Source organism: Dromiciops gliroides, chromosome 2, assembly GCF_019393635.1.
Source record: "Dromiciops gliroides isolate mDroGli1 chromosome 2, mDroGli1.pri, whole genome shotgun sequence".
In the NCBI taxonomy this organism is placed as follows: domain Eukaryota; kingdom Metazoa; phylum Chordata; class Mammalia; order Microbiotheria; family Microbiotheriidae; genus Dromiciops; species Dromiciops gliroides.
Window position 1 is genome coordinate 95,550,347 of NC_057862.1, and position 21,137 is coordinate 95,571,483.

The 21,137-nt window shown below is 37.5% G+C and overlaps 1 protein-coding gene across 5 annotated transcripts in view; it reads left to right on the forward strand.

Annotated features, from left to right (window-relative positions):
* The window catches only part of GFRA1 (GDNF family receptor alpha 1), a 331,948-nt gene that overhangs the window by 71,185 nt on the left and 239,626 nt on the right, over positions 1-21,137 (forward strand). For 4 of the 5 annotated variants that reach the window (XM_043985946.1, XM_043985948.1, XM_043985945.1 and 1 more), the window contains one exon: positions 4,724-4,738. The exons of the other annotated variant lie outside the window; for it this stretch is intronic. In XM_043985946.1, the coding sequence (XP_043841881.1) occupies positions 4,724-4,738 (15 nt within the window). The remainder of the gene's footprint in view (positions 1-4,723; positions 4,739-21,137) is intronic. 5 annotated transcript variants of the gene reach the window in all.

Sequence of the window (21,137 nt, forward strand, 5' to 3'; positions counted from 1 at the left end):
AAGCATGGAAGCAACAGTGTTCATTCCAGATATGATCACTGTCCATATTCCATTCTCTTTCTCTGATTAGTCAAGACCTAGCAGTATCTTACTATAAGAGTACTTGAACTTGAAAGATAATTTTCTTTCTGTAGCACAAGCCACAGGAGGACTTACAAGACAGCTGTCTCCCCAGGTGAGACTTCTTAAATGGGAGTTAAGTGCAAGCATTTTCAAGAAACTAAACTCCCCTCATCTATAATTTAACCTAGAAAAGAACTAAAATCGAGAGAGTAGTGTGATTATATTGTTTGAGAACTAGTAACTATACCTCCCCCAGTCTTACCAATGCCATCACGTTTTTTCCTGTGTTTGGCATATCTGTAATGCCTTAGGGTGGGTTAATTGTAATATTGTAATGATATCGAGGTATTCACATATGGTAGTTTTGGACTATGGACTGAAATAGTAAATTATTCCATTGTAGGTTGGATGGGCAAGGAGACAGAAATTCAGCCTTGCCTCATAAAGCAAAGTAATAGATGAATAAGATAGAGAAAGACTGACTTGCTCTGCATATCACTACTGCTAATTATTAAATCAGGAAACAAGAAAGGGGTTCACCCAGAGTGTCCTTAAATCATCTTTAATAGGGGTAAACACTAGTCATTTGGATGAGCAGCACTCAGGAAAGTTTTTAATCAGAGGCATGTAAGAATCAACTAAGCTAATTGTCATGATTTATTATTAATAATAAGTAACCATATAGTTTGTGTATATGATATCCATCTCTAGAGAACTCAGTGCATTAGAATCTTATGTTAAGAGAGCTCATGGAGGCTGCTGGGCAGACCTTTAGGTCTTGGCTTTAACTGGAGCAGAACACTGTGTTAAGGTTAAGGAGGGTGAGCTTTTTTTTTTTTTTGTCTTGTAGTCTACTTCCCAGGCCTGAATCACCAACACTTTCAGGTTCTTTCCTAAGCATCTGCATTAGCAGGGTGCATTTTCAAAAGATAACCAGAGTTTGTTTACGTGTTCATTTTTGTAATTAGTGGTTTCTTACCTAATTCCTCTGAGAAGGGAAAAGAGTGATTTGAGTTTTATATTCATCAAGACTGATTAGTTGGGGTTTTTTTTGGGGGGAGGGGAGTACGGGAAGAAGACTTTTCCTTCTTGAAGGAGCGAGGGAAATGTGTAAGTATTTCTGTGACTGACATCTTCTGAGGTTCATAAACTCCCATTATGAAAAAAATGTAGACAGATGTTAGAAAAAGATGCCTTTTCCACATTTTTCTTCTTTTTTCTTTCCTTGTTTTTTGTTGTTGTTTGTTTTTTGTTTTGTTTGGTTTGGTTTGGTTTTTGGTTTTTGGTGAGGCAATTGGGGTTAAGTGACTTGCCCAGGGTCACATAGCTAGTAAGTGTTAAGTATCTGAGGCTGGATTTGAACTCAGGTCCTCCTGAATCCAGGGCCGATGCTCTATCCACTTCAACACCTAGTTGCCCCTCCTTGGTTTTTAATTACTGGGGTCTGAGTTTGAATGGCTTTCTTTTGTTTAGAAAAGGGAAGTTTTAAAGAGATCTCTTCAGAACCTTATTTTACCTGAGTGATTTCAACACAGATTCTCTCATGTGCTATACTTTACAGCTGAACTGACTTACCTGTACATGGTCTTCAGGTCTTTGTTCTGGCTGTTACATATACATCTATTTTCCACAGCCTCTTGGATTTCTTAGCTCCCTTCAGGGATGATCTTCAAGCACCACCACTTTCTACCCAAAACCTTTCCCAATGCCCAGGTTGTCAGTGCCCACATCCAACTGAGATGAATTTCTATTTCATTTTCGATTAATAACTAATACTTATCTAGTGCTTGCTATGTGCCAGACACTGTGCTAAGTGTTTTACAATGAATATATTACAGATGAGGAAACTGAGACAAAGAGGTTGACTTGCTCAGGGTTGCAAAGCTATTAAGTGTTTGAGTCAGGTCTTCCTGACTACAGTATTGTCACTCTATTCACTGCTCCACTTAATTGCCCCTATGTATTAATTTATCTGCATATGTGTTGTCTGTCCTCAGTAAAATGTAAGTTCCTTAAGGATAAAGACTTACTCACTTTTGTCTTTGTATTTGCAGTTCCAAGGTGAGTATGCATAGAGGATGTGCTTAATAAATCCCAATTGGATAAATAGACTATTGAAGGCATGGTTGTATATAGGAAAGGGCTGAATGTTGATAAGAGACAGTGTGACATAGTAGAAAGAGCCCCTTATTTCAGAGCAAGTCACATAATCCCACCGAGTCTCAGTTTCTTCATCTGGAAAATGTAAATTGAGGCATGTAAATCAATTAAGATAAGTCATGTGTAGAATGTTTGCATTATTTATACTGATATTCATTAAAATTTTAAAAGTGTAAAATATAGCTCAAGTTGAATTATTGTGCTATTTGTGGATCTTTTCAGTTCCCAGACTGAGCAAGCTTTTTGACTATCAAAGACTGATAAATGACACTGTTTTATGGATATGCCAGTTAATTGCTAAAGAGAAAGTATCCAGAAGAAAAAAAGGGGAGAATAAGGTCTCAGTATCCCTGACTGAATATTAGATCTTCTTTTCCCACTGATACCCTCAAACTCTAAGAAAAATCCTTAGATTTCAAAGGGAGGTTTGCAAAGGAAAAGTAATAGAATAATTGGGTGGCTCTCTATGGTGAACTTTGGAAGGGAGTAGGTAGGTATCCAGGATGGGCAGACTGATAGGTCATAATTGGCATTAATAGAAGGAATATTTATGAGATGATAGTTCATTGGAATTTTATATTGGAAAGAGATGGAGGTGACTAATTCAGTGACTAATGAAAAGATTTGCTTGATAGTTGAATAATTTACCTCATTTTGCTAATGTTTACATGTTTGATTATATTCTTCCATATTTATTAACATTTAATGCAAAATTTCAAATTTTGGCTTTATTCACAGGGAAGCTTCCCCTCTCCCCAAACTTTTTTTTTTTTTTTTTTGGCGGGGCAATGGGGTTAAGTGACTTGCCCAGGGTCACACAGCTAGTAAGTGTCAAGGGTCTGAGGCCGGATTTGAACTCAGGTACTCCTGAATCCAGGGCCGGTGCTTTATCCACTGCGCCACCTCGCCGCCCCTCTTCCCAAACTTATAATTAAATAAATATCTTATTTGACTGTGTCTACACTAGTATGTTTCGTGATCTCTCTACACCTCATTTTTTTTCCCCTGTAAAATGCAGTGGTTGGACTGTTGGTAGTGCCAAATCTAAATAGAAAGAGAACCTTTCAGCCATCATATTGACTTTAAGAAAACACACACATATTAACATTATCTCTGTGGAATTGTATTTTTATTTATTTTGTTAAACTTTTCCCAGTTCTGTCTTAATCTGTTACAGGCTACATTTAACACCACTGAACTAGATGGCTGCTAAAGTTATTCTCAAATCTTACATGCTGTGTATTCTTCTGTGTTAATATCTATTCCTTCCATAATAGAAATCTGCAACCCTACAGGGTCATATAGGGTATGCCTATGCTCCTTTTAGAAGCTGCTGATCCCCCGTTGGAGGGAAGAGAGAAGAATAATAAAAGAGTTGGGGAGAAGAAAGGAGTAGGATAGAAATAGAGAAGTTTAAACCTTTGTTTTCCTTATAAGTTTTCCTTCTTTCTTATTATGACTCTTAGTAAATTCTTAACAACTGAGGGAGAATAGCATCTTTTAGTCCCTATATAAAACCAGGATGTCATATATGAAGTATTTAATTATTCTTGGTTAGAGAACTTATATGAGGAACATTTCCCCTCCCAGTTTTGGGTCCCTTTGATGGTCTTTACTGAACTGGATCATAGATCTTGAACAGGGTTGTTTTTTGTTTTTTTGTTTTTAAACCACCTTGGTGTCATGGACATCTAATGTTTTTTTAATGAATAAAATAAAATACCATATGTGGATTGGCAAAGGAAATTGATTATATTGAAATGCTGCAGTTATTAGAATATATTTTTTAAATCCATGGATACCAGGTTAAGACATCCTAATATAGAATATTTAGTCCAACACCTCAGTTTTACAAATGAGAAACTTGGACCCAGAGAGGTTTAATAACTTGGCCAAGGTCACATAGGTATTATGTGTAAGAGTTAGAATTAGAACTCAGGTCTTGTGACTCCAAATTCAGCATTCTTTCCATTGAATTCAGGGCTCCATGTTTGAAGGCAAACTTAAGGATGGATAATGCCTACATTCCCATCATGTTTTTCCAAATTATGTCATTTAATAATATCAGATAAACTTACTGGAAGTATGTAGAGGAGAGTCCATTGGAAGATAAGCATAGAAGTGTAAGGGCAGAGTAATTTGAATATTTGAAAAATGGTAGTATGGGAGCTGGAGGGTTGAGTGCACATATTTATAGAAGTTCAGGGGTCAGTAAAGCCAGGGCTAGCCCTGGCTTAAAAAAGGAAAAAAAAATCTTTCTTTACAGAGAGTCCCCTAGAGAGAATTTGGCATTGAGACACTGGATTTATGCACGGATTGCAATGGGGGAGAATTAAGAGGAATATTTTGTTCATAAATATTAAATGTGGAACTTGAATCTTTTCATAGTTTCACGCACTATTTATACTCTATTTTTCTTTTGTTTGCTAACGATCTCTCTCTGTCTGTCTGTCTGTCTCCCTCCCCCCCACCCCTTTCTCCTAACCCTCTAACCCTACAGATGTTTTCCAGCAAGGTAAGTTTTCATTTCCTATTTGCCTTCCTTACATAAGCTCTTGCTGTTTGTATCACTGGCACTTGGCCCACAGGAGGGAGCATGGAGAGCCTGCTTGGACAGGAGGCTATGCCTGCCTGATTCTTTGGAGTTATAGAGGATGGGAAAGAAGAGGCTACAGTGAACTATGGGAGAAATGCAGGTGGGAGGAGGAGCGACATAGCCGTTTCACTTGAAGGCTTCTCCTTGAATTTGTGTATGTCTTTGTGTGCATGCCTTTGGGAGAGAGAGATTAATGAATGAATGAACAAATGCCAAATCTAGTGGCTGTATTTCCAGGGCTAACATAGTATCAGGAAGGAACTGAAATAATGATGGTAACATTAAAGTCCTTTTCCATTACTACTGCTAAGGGTTTGTGAACCTGATAAGTCATTGAAGAAACCAATGAAAAAGAATGTGTGACTTCCATGGAGCATCCTCAATGTATTGGAATATGTTTTTTGTGGAACATTTTTATTTGAAATATATGATAGTCCTGATTCTCAAGGCACATTGAAATTCTTCGATGCAATAAATAAATTTATTCAGCATTGCTCATAGGCCCTTCAGAGGAACACAAGATATTCTTTATTTTTATATTCTAGACTTAGTACTGATCCCATGGAAGAATGTAGTTGTTGAGGTATATTTACATGAGTGCTTCTATAGCTTGGTTTTTACCTGGAGTGTAATATTCTGATAGTTGGAACCTGGGCTACTTACTTCCCTGAAAATAAGCAGGGAATAATGTGTTTCCATGTAATAAGCAAGTATGCAATGGGCTGTAATAGGTGGAGATGAGAAAATTAGACCAAAACATGTTGCCTAAAAAAGTTGGTTGGCCATTAGCAATTGGTTGGTTTTACATTTATTTAGTTCCGCATTTAATATTTATAGTCAGTATGATTTTTGCTATTTTGTTTGTAGGATTATGTTTTTGCATACTAATTGATACCCATAATTTTTGTGGTATACTTCCAAATTGACAGGGTATTCAAACTATGAAGTATGTTTTTTAGCATCTGATTGGCTGAATCATTCTAGACGATGAAACAAATTTATACACATGTAGCATATATATGTATGTGTGTATATATACAAATATATATAGTTTGTATATATGTATACATATATACATTTATGCGTGTGCAGGTATGTATGTGTATATATTGTAGGCCAGAGTCATCAAAGCAGCCTTCTATAAGAAAGAATGTATGACTTCCATGGAATTTATCTTTTGTGGAGTGTGTATGTCTGTGCTTAAAAGTTTTGTACTGTACTTGAGAATTGGCAGGGTTTCTAAGCGAGGAAATATACTTTCTAGCATTTGATTGGCTGAATCATTCTAGGTTATAAGACAAGATATGTCTATATCTATACCATCTATATCATACATACCACATATAAACATATATATGCACATATAGAATACATATTACATATAAACACATACGTACACACATCTACCCATACATACATACATATATATGTGTGCTCCTCTCCCATATAATCCATAAACAGATTCCAAATAATGCTATACGGTTGAAATTTTTACAAATATTATTCCATCTTAAATGTACAATGTGTTACCAAAGCTTTCTTTGATATCTCTGATAGAAGTGTAATTGTGGGTAACAATGACTGTATTATTGTGTTTTTCTTTCAAGAGTCTGGAGTCATAGACCTATTTTATAAATAATTCATAAATCCCAACAAGCTATAAGGAATAAATTCCATTTGGCTAGAGACTAAGAGATGAGCAGCTTTGAGAAGGTGCCGCTACTGTTCTCTGTAATGAACGTGCCTCTATCAAGCCATATTGCTCTTGCTAGGCTTGTTCACTGACAAATAGGATGCGGCAGGGGTGGGGCTCAGTGGGAAGTTTGAGGTGGAGAGTATTTTTAAAGAAATAAATGATCAGTGAGCACCACCCAAAGTTGAATCATGCTTCTCCTCTTGAAATGGGAAGCACTTCGTTTGGAAAGTCTTCCCAGTTGCAAAACGCAGTGCCCAGTTTCTCCTGGAGAGTGATTAAAAGAGTGTGTAGCATCAGACAGACCTGGCGAGCACCGTTTCTGAGCACAAAGGAGACATTTCACTTTCTGTTACAACCACTGTAAAAATGGCCTGCCATATTTCTCATGTCAAATGTGCCTTTTTTAATCACGCAGGCTGTTCTTTCGATAGGATTTGCCCGTCAGTAGCAATGATATGTAGAGCAGGAGTTATAATCATCTGCAAATCCCCAGCTATCAGGGACTTAACAGCATATTCCAGAGATGGGAGCTACTAACCGACCATTGGCACACGTTACAATGTGATGGCAGTTCCCTGATAAGAAGGTATTATTAGGATTACAAATGAGAAGAACAGAACTCAACATTTTAAATAATTTACACCATCATGGCGTTATTCGATCATTACATATAGGCATGTGAAATTATGCCAAGGACCTTGTCAGAACCCCAGATACCTGTTTCTGGTCACCCCACTTATTAAAACAGCCCCACCAAGAAGTGTCATCCTATGCCAACAGCCAAGACAAAATGTTTTATTTCTTACAACATCTAAAATGACATCTAAGCACTGCACACCACCTAGTTTGAGTATTTCTTAGAAAAAACCCTGTCCCTGAAATAATGGAGACAGTGGAAAACACCAGAACTCCAAACAGTGTAAGAAATAAAAGGGAGCCAGCCCTGTCTGCTACTTTCCCCCCCTGGCTGTCCCCACCCTTGGTGGCCCGACCATAATGAGTAACTGTATCTGGGTATGGCATAAGGACTGCCTAGTTTATATACTGATAGACTGCATGCCTGACTTTGTTTGTCTTGGCTGATAGAGCCAGTGAAAAGCCGACGGAGGAGGGGAGGATTTGCAAATGTTTGCTCCTGGCGTCAAAAGGGGTCGGTTTGTACCTCATGTCTCTGCTTATATAGGAGGCTTTCCGTGATTAGGCAGCTGTGTACTGTGGCAGAGAGAAGAGGGAAAGTCAGGTTTCAGTTGACAACATCAAACATTCTCAGAGGAAACAAAAGTTATTTCCTCTGTATTGCATTATCCTTTATTTCACTACAAATCAATCTTGTTACAGTAGGTGACAGCACTGGGGTTGCTTCTGGGTGTTTCTGCTTGTGTGTGCATGTGCGTGTGTGTCCATGTAGCTGTTCTCAGCTTTTCTTCCCATGTTTTTGTCCTTAAATACCATTTTCCATAGTAGCAGGAGAAGAGACATTTGCTAATAAGAAGAGGTGGTAATTGCTGGATATTGATACAATTAAGTATCAGAGGAACCAGGCCTGTGGATTTTTTTAAAGGAATAAAAATATTCCAGGGATTCTGGGGCCACATTTTTATTTCATCTCTAGGTGCCTACAAAGCTCATGAGAGACTGAAAGGCATGTGGTCCACATAGCACCAGATGAAATTGACTGGCCCATACATATGGGCGTTTAGAATCCAGATTTTCAGAGCACATTTGTACTATTTGCTAATGATGGCATCATTGCAATCATCGTAATCAGTCTTCATTTTAAGGCACTCAAGTATCTTTCTGCTGCGTATCCAGATTGAGCTTTGATTCTAGGAGACCCTAGAATTCAAGCAGAAAAACCAGTGTCTAGGAAATGTATGTGTGTGTGTGTGTGTGTGTGTGTGTGTGTGTGTGTGTGTGTGTGTGTGTGTGTGTGTGTGTCTGGTAGTAGGAGTAGTAGTGATAGTGGTGGTGGTGGTGGTGGTGGTGGTGGTGGTGGTGGTGGTGGCAGTGGCGGCGGCAGCAGCAGCAGCTTAATCAATGCTTTTTTGAATTAAATAGTGTATGTTTTCATTTTAAAATCTAATTGGAAAACTTTAATTCTTACCCTGTAACAGAAGGATTTCAGACATTACTGGACAAATCACCATTCAGGTCATTTCTCTCATTTAAGCAAAGACAGTAAAGAGACCAGGAGGGGGTCCCTTCTTCATACCCTGCTATATTATATTCTGAATAGAATTGTTCTTGTCTACCTTTTGTAGATAGGTAGGGAAAATATCATGGTAGCGCCCAGTACTATGAGTCTGGGAGACTGCTGAACCGATCCTCTCTTTGAGTGATAATCCTCCAGGACTATAGTTGCCTTCAATTCCCATCCCGCCCCAAATTACTTCCATTACTAAGAGTTGTAGTGGGAGGAGGGTCTTTTCTTGCTTAAACTCTGTAGGAACTGACTCCTTGACTTAGAACCACCCTTTCCCCAAATTGAAAAATGACATTCGTTAAATCATGAAAAATTCTCATCTACATAAAATGTGTTTTAGACTGTTTTTCATCCCATTGCATCTGATTAGTTTATTAGACAGAACGTTCAGCTGGAAGTCAAAAATTCAAGTAGCTTATGGTCACTACTTTGTATAAAGCATGCTTGTTACTACATAAGGCACAATTGCTGATGTCATGTAACTTAGTTCACTAGTGAGGGTTGACATGTCCATATATGACTATCAGAAAACAGGTGAAGCACACAGGGTTGCCAAGTGTCAGCTAGGTGGTGCAGTGGATAGAGCACCAAGCCTGGGGTCAGGAAAATCTGCGTTCAGTGTGACCTCTGACTCTTACTAGCTGTATGATCCTGGGCAAGTCACTTAATCCCTATTTGCCTCAGTTCCTCATCTGCATAACATGGGTGCACTGGAGAAGAAAATGACAAACCACTTCGGTATGTTTGCCAAGAAAACCAGATGGACAAAGTCCAGTTGGACACAACTGAACAACAACCATAAAATACTTACAAGAGAAGCAGACATCACATACTTTTGATGGCAGGAAGCAAGATGGCAAGAGGCAGGGAATCAGTACTGATACTCCAGGTGAGGTCTGACCAGGGCAAAGCATAGGGACACTATCATTTCCTTTGTCCTGGAGACTCTGCTTCTCAGTGTAGCTTAGATTTTGGCTGTTCCATGACAATGTTGAGTTATACTGTGTTGGCAGTCTACTATAATCTCATTTTTTAGATAAATTATATTCTAGCCATACCATCACCATTTCTGCATCTTCCTAATTTTGCTATAAAAAGAAAGCTACTAGATTTGACATTTCAATTCATTCTTTCATTTGATCATTCATAAATTCATTCACTCATTCACTAATCTCTCTCTCCAAAGGCATGGACACAAGGATATACTCACAAATCCAAAGAAAAGCCTCCAAGGACAGCATCTGAATTTTCTCCCTCTATAAAGGAGGTTGTATTTGAATTGGCCTTTAAAGAATTAGTGGGGCAGCTAGGTGGCGGAGTGGATAGAGCACTGGCCCTGGATTCAGGAGGACCTGAGTTCAAATGCGGCCTCAGACACTTAACACTTACTAGCTGTGTGACCCTGGGCAAGTCACTTAACCCCAATTGCCTCACCAAAAAAAAAAAAAAAGGAATTAGCAAGCTTTCAGTTGGTGGAAAAATCATTATAGACACAGGGAACAATATGAGGAAAGCTAGGAAGCCATGGGTTGGCAAGTGGTTTAATTTAGCTGAAGAGAGGAGTAAATAGAAAAGAATAATATAAAATAAAGCAGAGGTAGAATTATAGGATTTTGAGCTAGAAATGACCTTAGAGGTCAAATAATTCAACGCCCTTATTATATACAAAGAGGAAATAAAAGTCCAGAAATCATGTGAAATGATTCTCCAACTTCATACACCCTGTAGCCTGCATAGTCACAGTTGAATTCATCTCCCTTGACTCTGTCTGGTATTCCTTTCACCATATTGTGCTTGCCTTTCTAGACCAATCACTTTTAGCTTTATGTGATTGGCAATAGAAAGTCATTAATGGGTTTTGAGCAGAAGAGTAATAGGACTCTTACTTTGCAAAAGAAGTCTCTATCTGGAAGTGTTTAAGGGATAGGTTAAAAGACTATTCCCTAAGTCCAGGAGGATGGTAATGAGGGGTCTTGTGTTAGGTTTTTGGCTGTATGGGTGTGTGTGCTCATGAGAGAGAGACAGAGACAGAGAGAAAGAAAACAAGCATCTATTAAATTCCCACAATGTTCCATGCTAGGCACTGAGCATTCAAATAGAAAGAATGAAACAATCCCTATTCTCTAGAAGTTTCTATTCTATAGATGTTCAAGAAATATTACTGAGGTAGAATAGGCAGGAATTACATGCCAGATTATTGGATGTGGGATATGAGGGCAAAGTCAGAGATAACTCCAAAGTTTTCTTCTTGGGAGACTTGGGAGAAAGGGAATATCTTGGACACAGAGTGAAATCAGAAGGAAGAACAGGTTTAGAGAGAAAGATTAAAAAACTTGTTTGTAGACATGTTGATTTTGAGGAACTGATAAGATATACATGTGGAAATGCCCTATAGGCATTTGTAGATATAGGTATCTCAGAAGACCAGAGATAAAGTATAGAGATGAGAAAGTTAATTAAAAAGAAAATCTCTAATGGAGAACTCTGGGCATCTATACGTTGCCCTATGCCATTTAACACATTTTTTAAAATTAATGATTTGCATGAAGGTAAAAATGGCATATTTCTCAAATTTGAACATGGCACTAATCTGAGAGACAGAGAGAGAGACAGAGAGAAGGAGAGGAGAGACAGAGAGAGAGAGAGGAGAGAGGGAGAGAGGAGAGAGGAGAGAGGGAGAGAGAGGAGAGACCAAAGGAGAGAGAGAGAGAGCGCACTAACAACATTGAATGACAAAATCTAGATCTAGTCAGGTCTGAAGAGTCTAGAATTTTGGGATGAATGGAATAAAATTAATTATAACTCATTATCCTTTCCCCTAAACCTTCTTCCTCTCCTCCTACATTCCCTATTACTGTGGAGAGCAACATTATCCTTTCCAGTTCCTCAGGCTGGCAATCTAGGAGTCATCCTGGATTCCTCACTACTTCTCATGTGCCATATGCAATAAGTTGTTAAGGCTTGTTGATTTCACCTTTGCACCATCTCTCTAATAAGCCCCCTATCTCTCCCCTGCCACTGCCATCACTCTGGTACAGGCCCTTATCATGCCTGGGCTATTGCAATAGCTTTCTGGTGGGTCTGCCTGCCTCAAGTGTCTCCCCACACTATTCATTTTTTAAAAAATAATTTTAATTTTTTTAAATTTTCTGTTTAGAATTTTATTTTCTAAATTGCATGTAAAAACAAATTTTGACATCATTTTTTAAAACTTTGTGTTCGAACTTCTCTTCCCCCCTCCCTTCCTACCCTCCACCCCCAAGAACTCAAGCAATTCAATATAAGTTATACATGAGTAGTCATGGAAAACATCTCCACATTAGCTAGGTTATTAGAGAAAACAGATAGAAACAAAATTTCAGATTAAGGAACTGTCAAAAAATTGTGCTTCAGTCTGTTTTCAGACACCATCAGTTCTTTCTCTGTAGATGGATTGCAATTTTCATAAGTCCTTCAGAGTTATATTGGATCATTCCCACTATATTCAGCCACTAGAGTGATTTTCCTAATGTGCAGATTTGACCATATCCATTCCCCGGGCCCCCCCACCCCAACTCAGTAAACTCCAGTGGCTTCCCACCACTTCCAGGATCAAACGCAAAAAGCTCTATGTGGCATTCAAAACCCTTCATAACTTAGCCCCTTCCTACCTTTCTTGATCTTCTTACATCTTATCCTCTAACAAGTGCTCTTTGATTCAGTGACGCTGGCCTCTGTGCTGTCCTGTGAACAAGACCTTGCATCTCTCAGCTCTGTGCATTTTCTCTGGCTGTCCCCCATGCCTGGAGCATTCTCCATCCTCTGCTCTGCCTACTGACCTCCCTGGCTGTCTTTAAGTCCCAACTAAAATCCGTTCTACAAAAAGCTTTCCCCAACTCCTCTTAATTCAAGACCTTCCCTCTGTTAATTTTTTTCCTATTTATCCTATCTATATATAGCTGGTTTGTATATATTTGTTTGCATCTTGTCTTCTTCATTAGATTGTGAGCTCCTTGAGGGTCTTTTGCCTCTTTTTGATCCCCAGCATTTAGCACAATGTGCAGCACATAGTAGGTGCTTAATAAATTTTATTGATTGATAATAAGAATAAATGTAAAGTATTTAAGTTATTTAAGTATTTAAGTTTAAAATTTAAGTATTTAAGTTAAAAATCATTTTCACAAGTAAGCAATAAGATGGGAGGGAGTATGGCTAGCATATATTTCATTACAAAACCAACAAGATGGAGTTGTGAACTGATCCAACTATTCTGGAATTTGGAACTATGTCCAAAGGGCTGTGAAACTGTACAGCAATATCACTACTTTTTCCATTCCCATCCCTTCCCATCCCATCCCATCCCATCCCATCCCATCCCATTCCATTCCAGAATAGAACCCTGGGGCATGGATATTAGGAATAGAGAATAGAAAGAATAACCTTTAAAAGAACAAGAGAGGAAAGAGGAAAGTACTGGTATAAAACAGATTTTATATATGTCATGGTTTCTGTCTACATGTAAATTGAGTTTGTCCATAACAAGGTCTTTGTGAGCAATTTTGAAAAGTGTGGTTGGAAAACATATTACAAGGGAATAAGGGAGGAGGAAGAAATATAGGCATAAGAAAACTCTTTGTTTTTCTTTAGTTTTTAATTTATATTTTCTGTTTCTCACATGACAGTAGTTAACTCATTTTTCCCTCCTCTTTCCCAAAGAGCCATCCCATATGGACAATTTTTAATAATCATTTATTGAGTGCTTGGCATGTTCCAGGCACTGTGCTAAGTGCTTTACAAATATTATCTGATTTGACCCTCACAACAGCCCTGTGAAGTATGGTGCTATTATATCACCTCCATTTTATAGTTGAGAAAGCTGAGGCAAGAAGAGGTTAAGTGATTTATCCAGACTCACACAGCCAGTGAATGTTTGAGGCAGAATTTGAACTAAAGTCTTCCTCATTCCAAGTCCAGCTCTCTATGCACTGTGTTACCTACCTGCCTCAAGTTGCTACTTTTTGGAGTGTTTGCTAAGCCATGCGAATATGATAAAAATAACACCATTATAAAATTAAAATTTACTTTTAATGCTCTACCAAATTGCCAATGAGATACCTTACAGAACCTGATAGAATAATAACAAATTTCATTTAGCAGTACGAAAAATCTAGAATATCAAGGGAAAATATGAAAAAATAGGAAGGAAGGGAAAATAACACTTTCAGATTTCACACTACTTTAAAAAGCAGCAATCAAAACCATCTGATATTGGTTAAATAGTAGAGAGATAGATCATTGAAATAGACTAGAAAAGGGAGATTCAGAAACAATAGAACTCAATAACCCAATTTTTGATAAAGTAGAAAACATAGATTACCAAAAAGAAGACTCCTTATTTGATAAAAACTGCTGGGAAAACTGGAAAGCAGTCTGGCAGAAATTAGGTTTAGACCAACACCATACACCATATTCTACAGTACATTCTAAATGAATACATAACCTTAATATTAAAAATCATGCTATTAAAAAATTAGAAGAGGAACAGGTCACATACCTCTCACCACAAGTGGGCAAGAGATGTGTTTCTTTTTCTTCATGCAAAGCACGTTTCCCTATGAGCCATTTTGCAAAAGAAAACATACACAAACAAGAAAAAAAAAAGGATGTGAGAAAATTATGCTTCAGTCTGTGCTGAGTTCATCAGTTCTCTCTTTGGAGCTGGGGAGCATTTTTCAGAATGGATTCTTTAGAACTGTCTTGGATCGTTGTCTTCATCAGAGTAGCTAAGTCTTTCACAGTTGATCACCATCAAAATATTGCTTTTGCTGCGTATAATGATCTGGTTCTGCTCACTTCACTTTATTTTAGTTCATATAAATCTCAAGTTTTTCTGAAACCATCTTGCTCATCATTTCTTATAGCACAATAATATTAGGATATACACATACATATATATACATATATACATATACATACACATATATTTATTTATTTGTTTGTTTATTTGTTTGTTTGTTTGTTTATTTATTTATTTGCGGGGCAATGAGAGTTAAGTGACTCGCCCAAGGTCACATAGCTAGTAAGTGTCAAGTGTCTGAGACTGGTTTTGAACTCAGTTCCCCCTGAATCCGAGGTTGCTGCTTTATCCACTGCGCCACCTAGTGGCCCCAGGAGATATATTCTTAATGTTGTTCAGTCATTTCAGTCATGCCTGACTCTTTGTGAAACCCATTGGGGTTTTATTTGCAAAGAAACTGAAGTGGTTTGCCATTTCCTTCTACAGCTCATTTTATAGAAGAAAACGAGGCAAACAGGATTAAGTGAAATGTCCTGAGTAACACCAATAGTAAGTATTTGAGGACAGATTTGAACTTAGAAAGATAAATTGTCCTGCCTCTATCAAGTGTGCTACCCTGCTGCTTCAGAAAAGAGGGAGAAAATTAGAAAAGAAAAAATAGATAACATTGATTATTTGAAACTAAAAACTTCTGCACAGACAACATTGAAGCATCAAGAATAAGAAGGGGAGTGGTAGAATGGGGTGGGAAATGTTTTTTTGTCAGATTTCCTCTTAAGAGTTTAGTATCCAGTAAATGAGATTAATAATGTAGTGTTTGATAAACCCAAAGACTCCAGCTTCTGGGATAGGTACTCAGTATTTGACAAAAACTGTTGGTAAAACTGGAAGATAGTGTGGCAGAAGTTAGGCATAGACCAACATCTTACACCTTATACTAAAATAAGGTCAAAATGGATACATGATTTAGACATAAGAGGTGATACCATAGGTAAATTAGGAGAGAAAGGAATAGTCTACCTTTCAGATCTTTGGAAAGGAGAACAGTTTGTGACCAAAGAAGAGATACAGAATATTGTGAAATGCAAAATGTATGATTTTGATTACATTAAATAAAAAAGGGTTTGTACAAACAGAAGCAATGCATCCAAAATTAGAAGGGATGCAGAAAGCTGGGAAAGACTTTTTATGGCCAGTACTTCTGATAAAGGCCTCATTTCTAAAATATATAGGGAACTAAATCAAATTTATATGAATCCAAGTCATTCCCCAATTGAGAAATGGTCAAAGGATATGAACAGGCAGTTTTCTGATGAAGAAATCAAAGCTATCTATTCCCATATGAAAAAATGCTCTGAAAAATCACTATTGATTAGAGAGATGCAAATTAAAATAACTCTGAGGTACTACCTGACACCTGTCAGATTGGATAATATGGCAAAAAAGGAAAATAATAAATGTTGGAGAAGGTGGGGAAAATGGGGACACTAATACATTGTTGGTAGAGCTGTGAACTGATCCAACCATTCTGGAGAACAGTTTGAAATTATGCCCAAAGGGCGATAAAGCTGTGCATACCCTTTGACCCAGCAATACCACTTTGGGGTCTTTTTCCCAAGGAGATCATAGAAAAGGGAAAAGGACCCACATGTTAAAAAATATTTATAGTTGCTCTTTTTGTTGTGGCAAGGAATTGGAAATTGAGGGGTTGCCCATCAACTGGGGAATGACTGAACAAGTTGTGGTATATGAATGTAATGGAATTCTATTGTGCTGTGAGAAACGATGAGTAGGAGAAGTTCAGAGAAACCTGGAAGCACTTGCATGAACTGATGATGAGTGAGATGAGCAGAACCAGAAGAACATTATACACAGTTATCATCAATATAGTGTGTTGATCAACTGTGATGGACTGGATTCTTCTCACCAATACAATGGTACATGAGAGTTCCAGGGGACTCATGATAGAAAAGGCTCTCCAAATCTAGAAAAAAAAGAATAGATGCTGATTGAGCCATACTATTTCTTTTGGTTTTGGTGCTGTTGTTTTTTCTATTTTGAGGTTTATCCTTATTGCTCTGATTCTTCTCTTATAGCATCACTGATGCAGAAATATGTTTAACATTATGTATGTGTATGTGTGTATATATATATATGTGTGTGTGTGTGTATATGTATGTATGTATATATATGTATATGTGTGTATAGATATAGATATATAGATATATTTAGATATAGATATGTATATATAAGCTATATCAGATTGCCTGCTGTCTGGGGGAGCAGGGGAGGGAGGGAGAAAAATTTGGAAATCTTATGTAAACAAATGCTGAAAGCTATCTCTACATGTAACTGGGAAATAATAAAACAATTTTATTTTTAAAAAAGAGTTTAGTATCCAAGATAGATAATAGTTAATAAATGCGACTAATAGCCATTTTCAGTAGACAAATATGAAGAAAGTGTTCAAAATTGCAAAATATTCACAACCACATGAAAGAATGGTCCAAATCACTAATAATAAGAGAAATGAAAATCGAAATAGCATTCAGGTTTTACTTTACACTGTACAAACTGGAAAAAATGACAAAAATATAAATAGTGTGGGAGGGGTTGTAGAAATAAGGGCACACAAATACATTGTTGGTGGAGCTGTGAAATGGCACAACGATTTTGGAAAGTAATTTGGAATTAAGCAGGTAAAGTGACTAAAAGATCTTTACCCTTTGAATCAGATACTCCATTAATGGGCTTATACTCCCAAGGAGACCATGGATAAGAAGAAAGTCTTCATATATTCCAAAATATTTAAAGTGGTACTTTATGTGATAGGTCAAAATTATAAACAAAGTAGATGTCCATTGATTGTAGAATGGCTAAACAAATTGTGGTACATGATATATGTGATGAAGACAGAGAATCATGGAAAGATATATCTATATGAGCTGATGCAGAATGAAGTAAGGATAGCAAAGAAATATACAAAATGTCCATAAAAATGTAAATGGAAAGAACAATTAGACATCAAAAATTAAAAACTGAATGTTAAAAAAATTTTTAAGATTAAGGCAGAATCAAATGAAGAGATATGAGAAGACACCTCCAACGTACTCTTTTGTAGAGGTGGGAGGTCCACAGCTGTTACACACTATGGGCATTTCATACATTTTCAGTGAATTGATTAGCTATGCTGATTTTTTCCTCTCTATAAATACTGTGTCATATGGCATGGCTCTCTGGGAGTGGGAAGGTACTTGGGTATCAGTGGTCATATAAGAAATATAAAATATAAAAAAAAGTTTGTCCATGAAAAGAGAGAGAATGAATATGAAAATCAAGGGGTTTAAGAAGCTTTTTTTTCCAAATTGGGTTGGCTTGAGTATATATCTATAGATATATCTATATCTATCTATCTATATCTTAGTCAGATGTGAAAGGGTATAGATTTGAAGTAAGAGGGTTCCTTGTGGGCTACTGAGTCCAACCCCATTAATGAGGTCCAGAGAGGTTGAGTGACTTTTTAAGGGTGATTCAGCAAGTAAGTCTAGGAGATAAGAGTTGAAATCATGTCTTCCTGAATCCAGAGCCAGAGCTTTATTTACTTATGCCAAGATGCCTCTTGGGAAGAGAGGGTATGATCACTAGAACAAGATCTTAGAAGAGGCAGAGATGGGATGGAACCAAGGACTTGCCTAGTGGGATTCTATTTTTTAGGGTTTAGAATACTGATTTTTCCTGGGATTGTAGAATAAGAGAAGATCTTGGGAAATTTGGACAAGTGGAAGTCAGGGATGGGATTTGTGGGAGATTCCGTGGGTTATACTTGATAACAGTGAAATAGGAGCTTTTAGGTGTGGAGAATGGGGTGTAAATTTGGGGTCTGAGGAAAAAAAGAAGAGAAATAAGTTCAGACCAGTTGATGGTGGTAGTCAGTGGAACAGGATAGAAATAAGGGCCCAGTAAAAAATGAAAAATACATTTGTAGTGGATACAATTAGACTGCTTTCATGGTGTTTCCTGGCCATGCTTAGTCTGGGGGAGAAATCTGGTGGTGAGGGTTATTTAGGGATGAGCTTCAGTAAATCAGAATTAAAAGTCACTCCCTGATTTTTAGTCCTGACTCAGCTGTTAGGAATTGGGGCATCTCTCTATAACTCTATTGCTTCTTCTGTAAAATGAATGGCTTGACTCAGTGGCTTGTAAAAATCAATGGCTTGGGGGCAGCTAGGTGGCACAGTGGATAAAACACTGGCCCTGGATTCAGGAGTACCTGAGTTCAAATCCGGCCTCAGACACTTGACACTTACCAGCTGTGTGACCCTGGGCAAGTCACTTAACCCCCATTGCCCCACAAAAAATCCCCCCAAAACAAAACAACCAAAAATCAATGGCTTGGATGCCAAAGATGCCTTTGAGCTCTATACTTCTGTGACCTCCTTCCAACTTGAGGGTTTATTTTTACATATTTTTAAAGGAAACACTTTCACACAATTTAAAACACATTTTCTAAATTACTGGTATCCTCTGTAGGTACAGCATAAAGTAAAAGTGAAGACTTGCACATCAGTCAAGAATTAAGAGAAAAATCTGTTCAAGGGGCCGTGTTGAAACACCTACTCATTCCCACAAAGATTAATACCTGGAATTTACAGTAGATGGCATTGGTTTTTTTTAAATTTGAGAAGAATAATAAATCATAGTTTGAATTTTTGACAGCTAAGCTAAGAGTATTAATTGTGGAGGTGGGCTTGTGGTGTCAGGAATAATTCTACCATTTATAATGCATCTGATTTATGTTCATTTGCTTATTTCAAGATTATTGGTCAAAATCCTATCACTTCAGAAAACTCATATATTGTGTAGCCGTGACCTACTGCCTATGGGCCATGACCACCCTCACCCCACCCCCATGACGATATGCTAAATTTATGAAATAGCATTTTTCTTTGTGGGCATTGGATTTGTGTTAATAAATTAAATATAATGTAACAGCTTCATGGCAAAAATCCAGAGCTGTCATATGTCATAGTTAAATGAGAAAATAGAGTATTAAATATATTTATTATTCAAAAGTGGTAGATTGCTCACACTTCGTGTACTTAATTTATATACAGTGTTTACTTCAATCATCGTCATATCCTCAGCCAGAACCAATAGCTAAGAGTCTCAGAGAAATGGAGAAAACCCATAAATCTAACTAGCACAAAGTAAACAACTATACCAATTAATTTTACAGATTTTGTTATATGTCTCTGTGTTATGTATGATGAAAATATTTAAAGAGTATCCTTTTTCAGAGTCCTCAAAGCAGGTTTATTTTATATTCAGTGTATGTCATCTGGCGTCGTATCTCCCCTGCCTAATGAGATTAGGTATAGATTTCATTTTGTAGTGGGTCTGGAATATGGCAGGCTTCCATCTGATTAGACAGGCTCAGGATTTCTATTTTTCCTCTCAACACATTCTACTCAAAAAATGCCAATTCAGGAAAATATTGTCGTCATTTAAAAAAAATGTTCCTGATGCTGTCGTTTAAGAAAACTATTACCTGTTAGAACATGGTCCCAGAACTATCAACTTTCTAAAAGTCCTAGCCTGTGCTGTTCCCATAGAACCCATTTACTATGTTTCATTTATGGGAGGCCACTTCATTGAGTGCATTGTTCTGTTTTCTTGTTATAAGATCCTTAAATCTCTTTGTATACTGCTAGCTGAGAAGTGGGCTTTAGACTCATCTGGAGTTGTCTGTTTATATGGTGGAATATGGCTGTAATGGGCTTTGCTAGAAAACAGAAATGAATATGAAGTGTGTCTGTTAGTTACCCAAAGGACCTAGTATTGCCCATAAGGTGGTGACACACTGCGTATTCCAAGGGAGGCTTCTGTGAACATGTGAAAATGTTTAAATTCTGCCCTAAAAAAAGAAGTCTGTTCATATATTCACGGTGCCACTGACTTGATCTCCATTATTATCTCACTAAAAACTATGAGTTAGTCATCAAGTAAATTATTAAGTGCTTACTATGCATCAGGCACTGTGCTGTGTCCATGATGAACAAGAAAGACAAAAACCAAACCAGTTCCTGCTCTCAAAAAAATCTAATTGGAAAGAAAACATTTAAATGTCTAGTTACACACATAGAGGTATGGATGTTGATGAGATTGAGGTTTCATAAATGGCTCTTCTGTAGTTATATCTACTTTATGATGTTAGAAGTGTACGGGGGCAGCTAGGTGGCGCAGTGGATAAAGCACCGGCCCTGAATTCAGGAGTACCTGAGTTCAAATCCGGTCTCAGATACTTGACACTTACTAGCTGTGTGACCCTGGGCAAGTCACTTTACCCCCATTGTCCCGCAAAAAACAACAACAACAACAAAGTGTACACACACACACATTTTCACAAATTTCACATATATATATATATATATGGAGAGAGGGAGAGAGAGACAGAGAGACAGAGACAGAGACAGAGACACTATGAAGGTAATCTGAAAAGAGAAGACCTTAGCAACTAAAGAAACCAGCATAAGCCTTCTGTTGAAGCTGGGAATTATACACCTTTGAAGAAGGCCACACAGACTGAGAGGTAATGCTGTGGGAGTCCATTTCAGGCATAGAGTATAGTTACTGCAAAGGCACA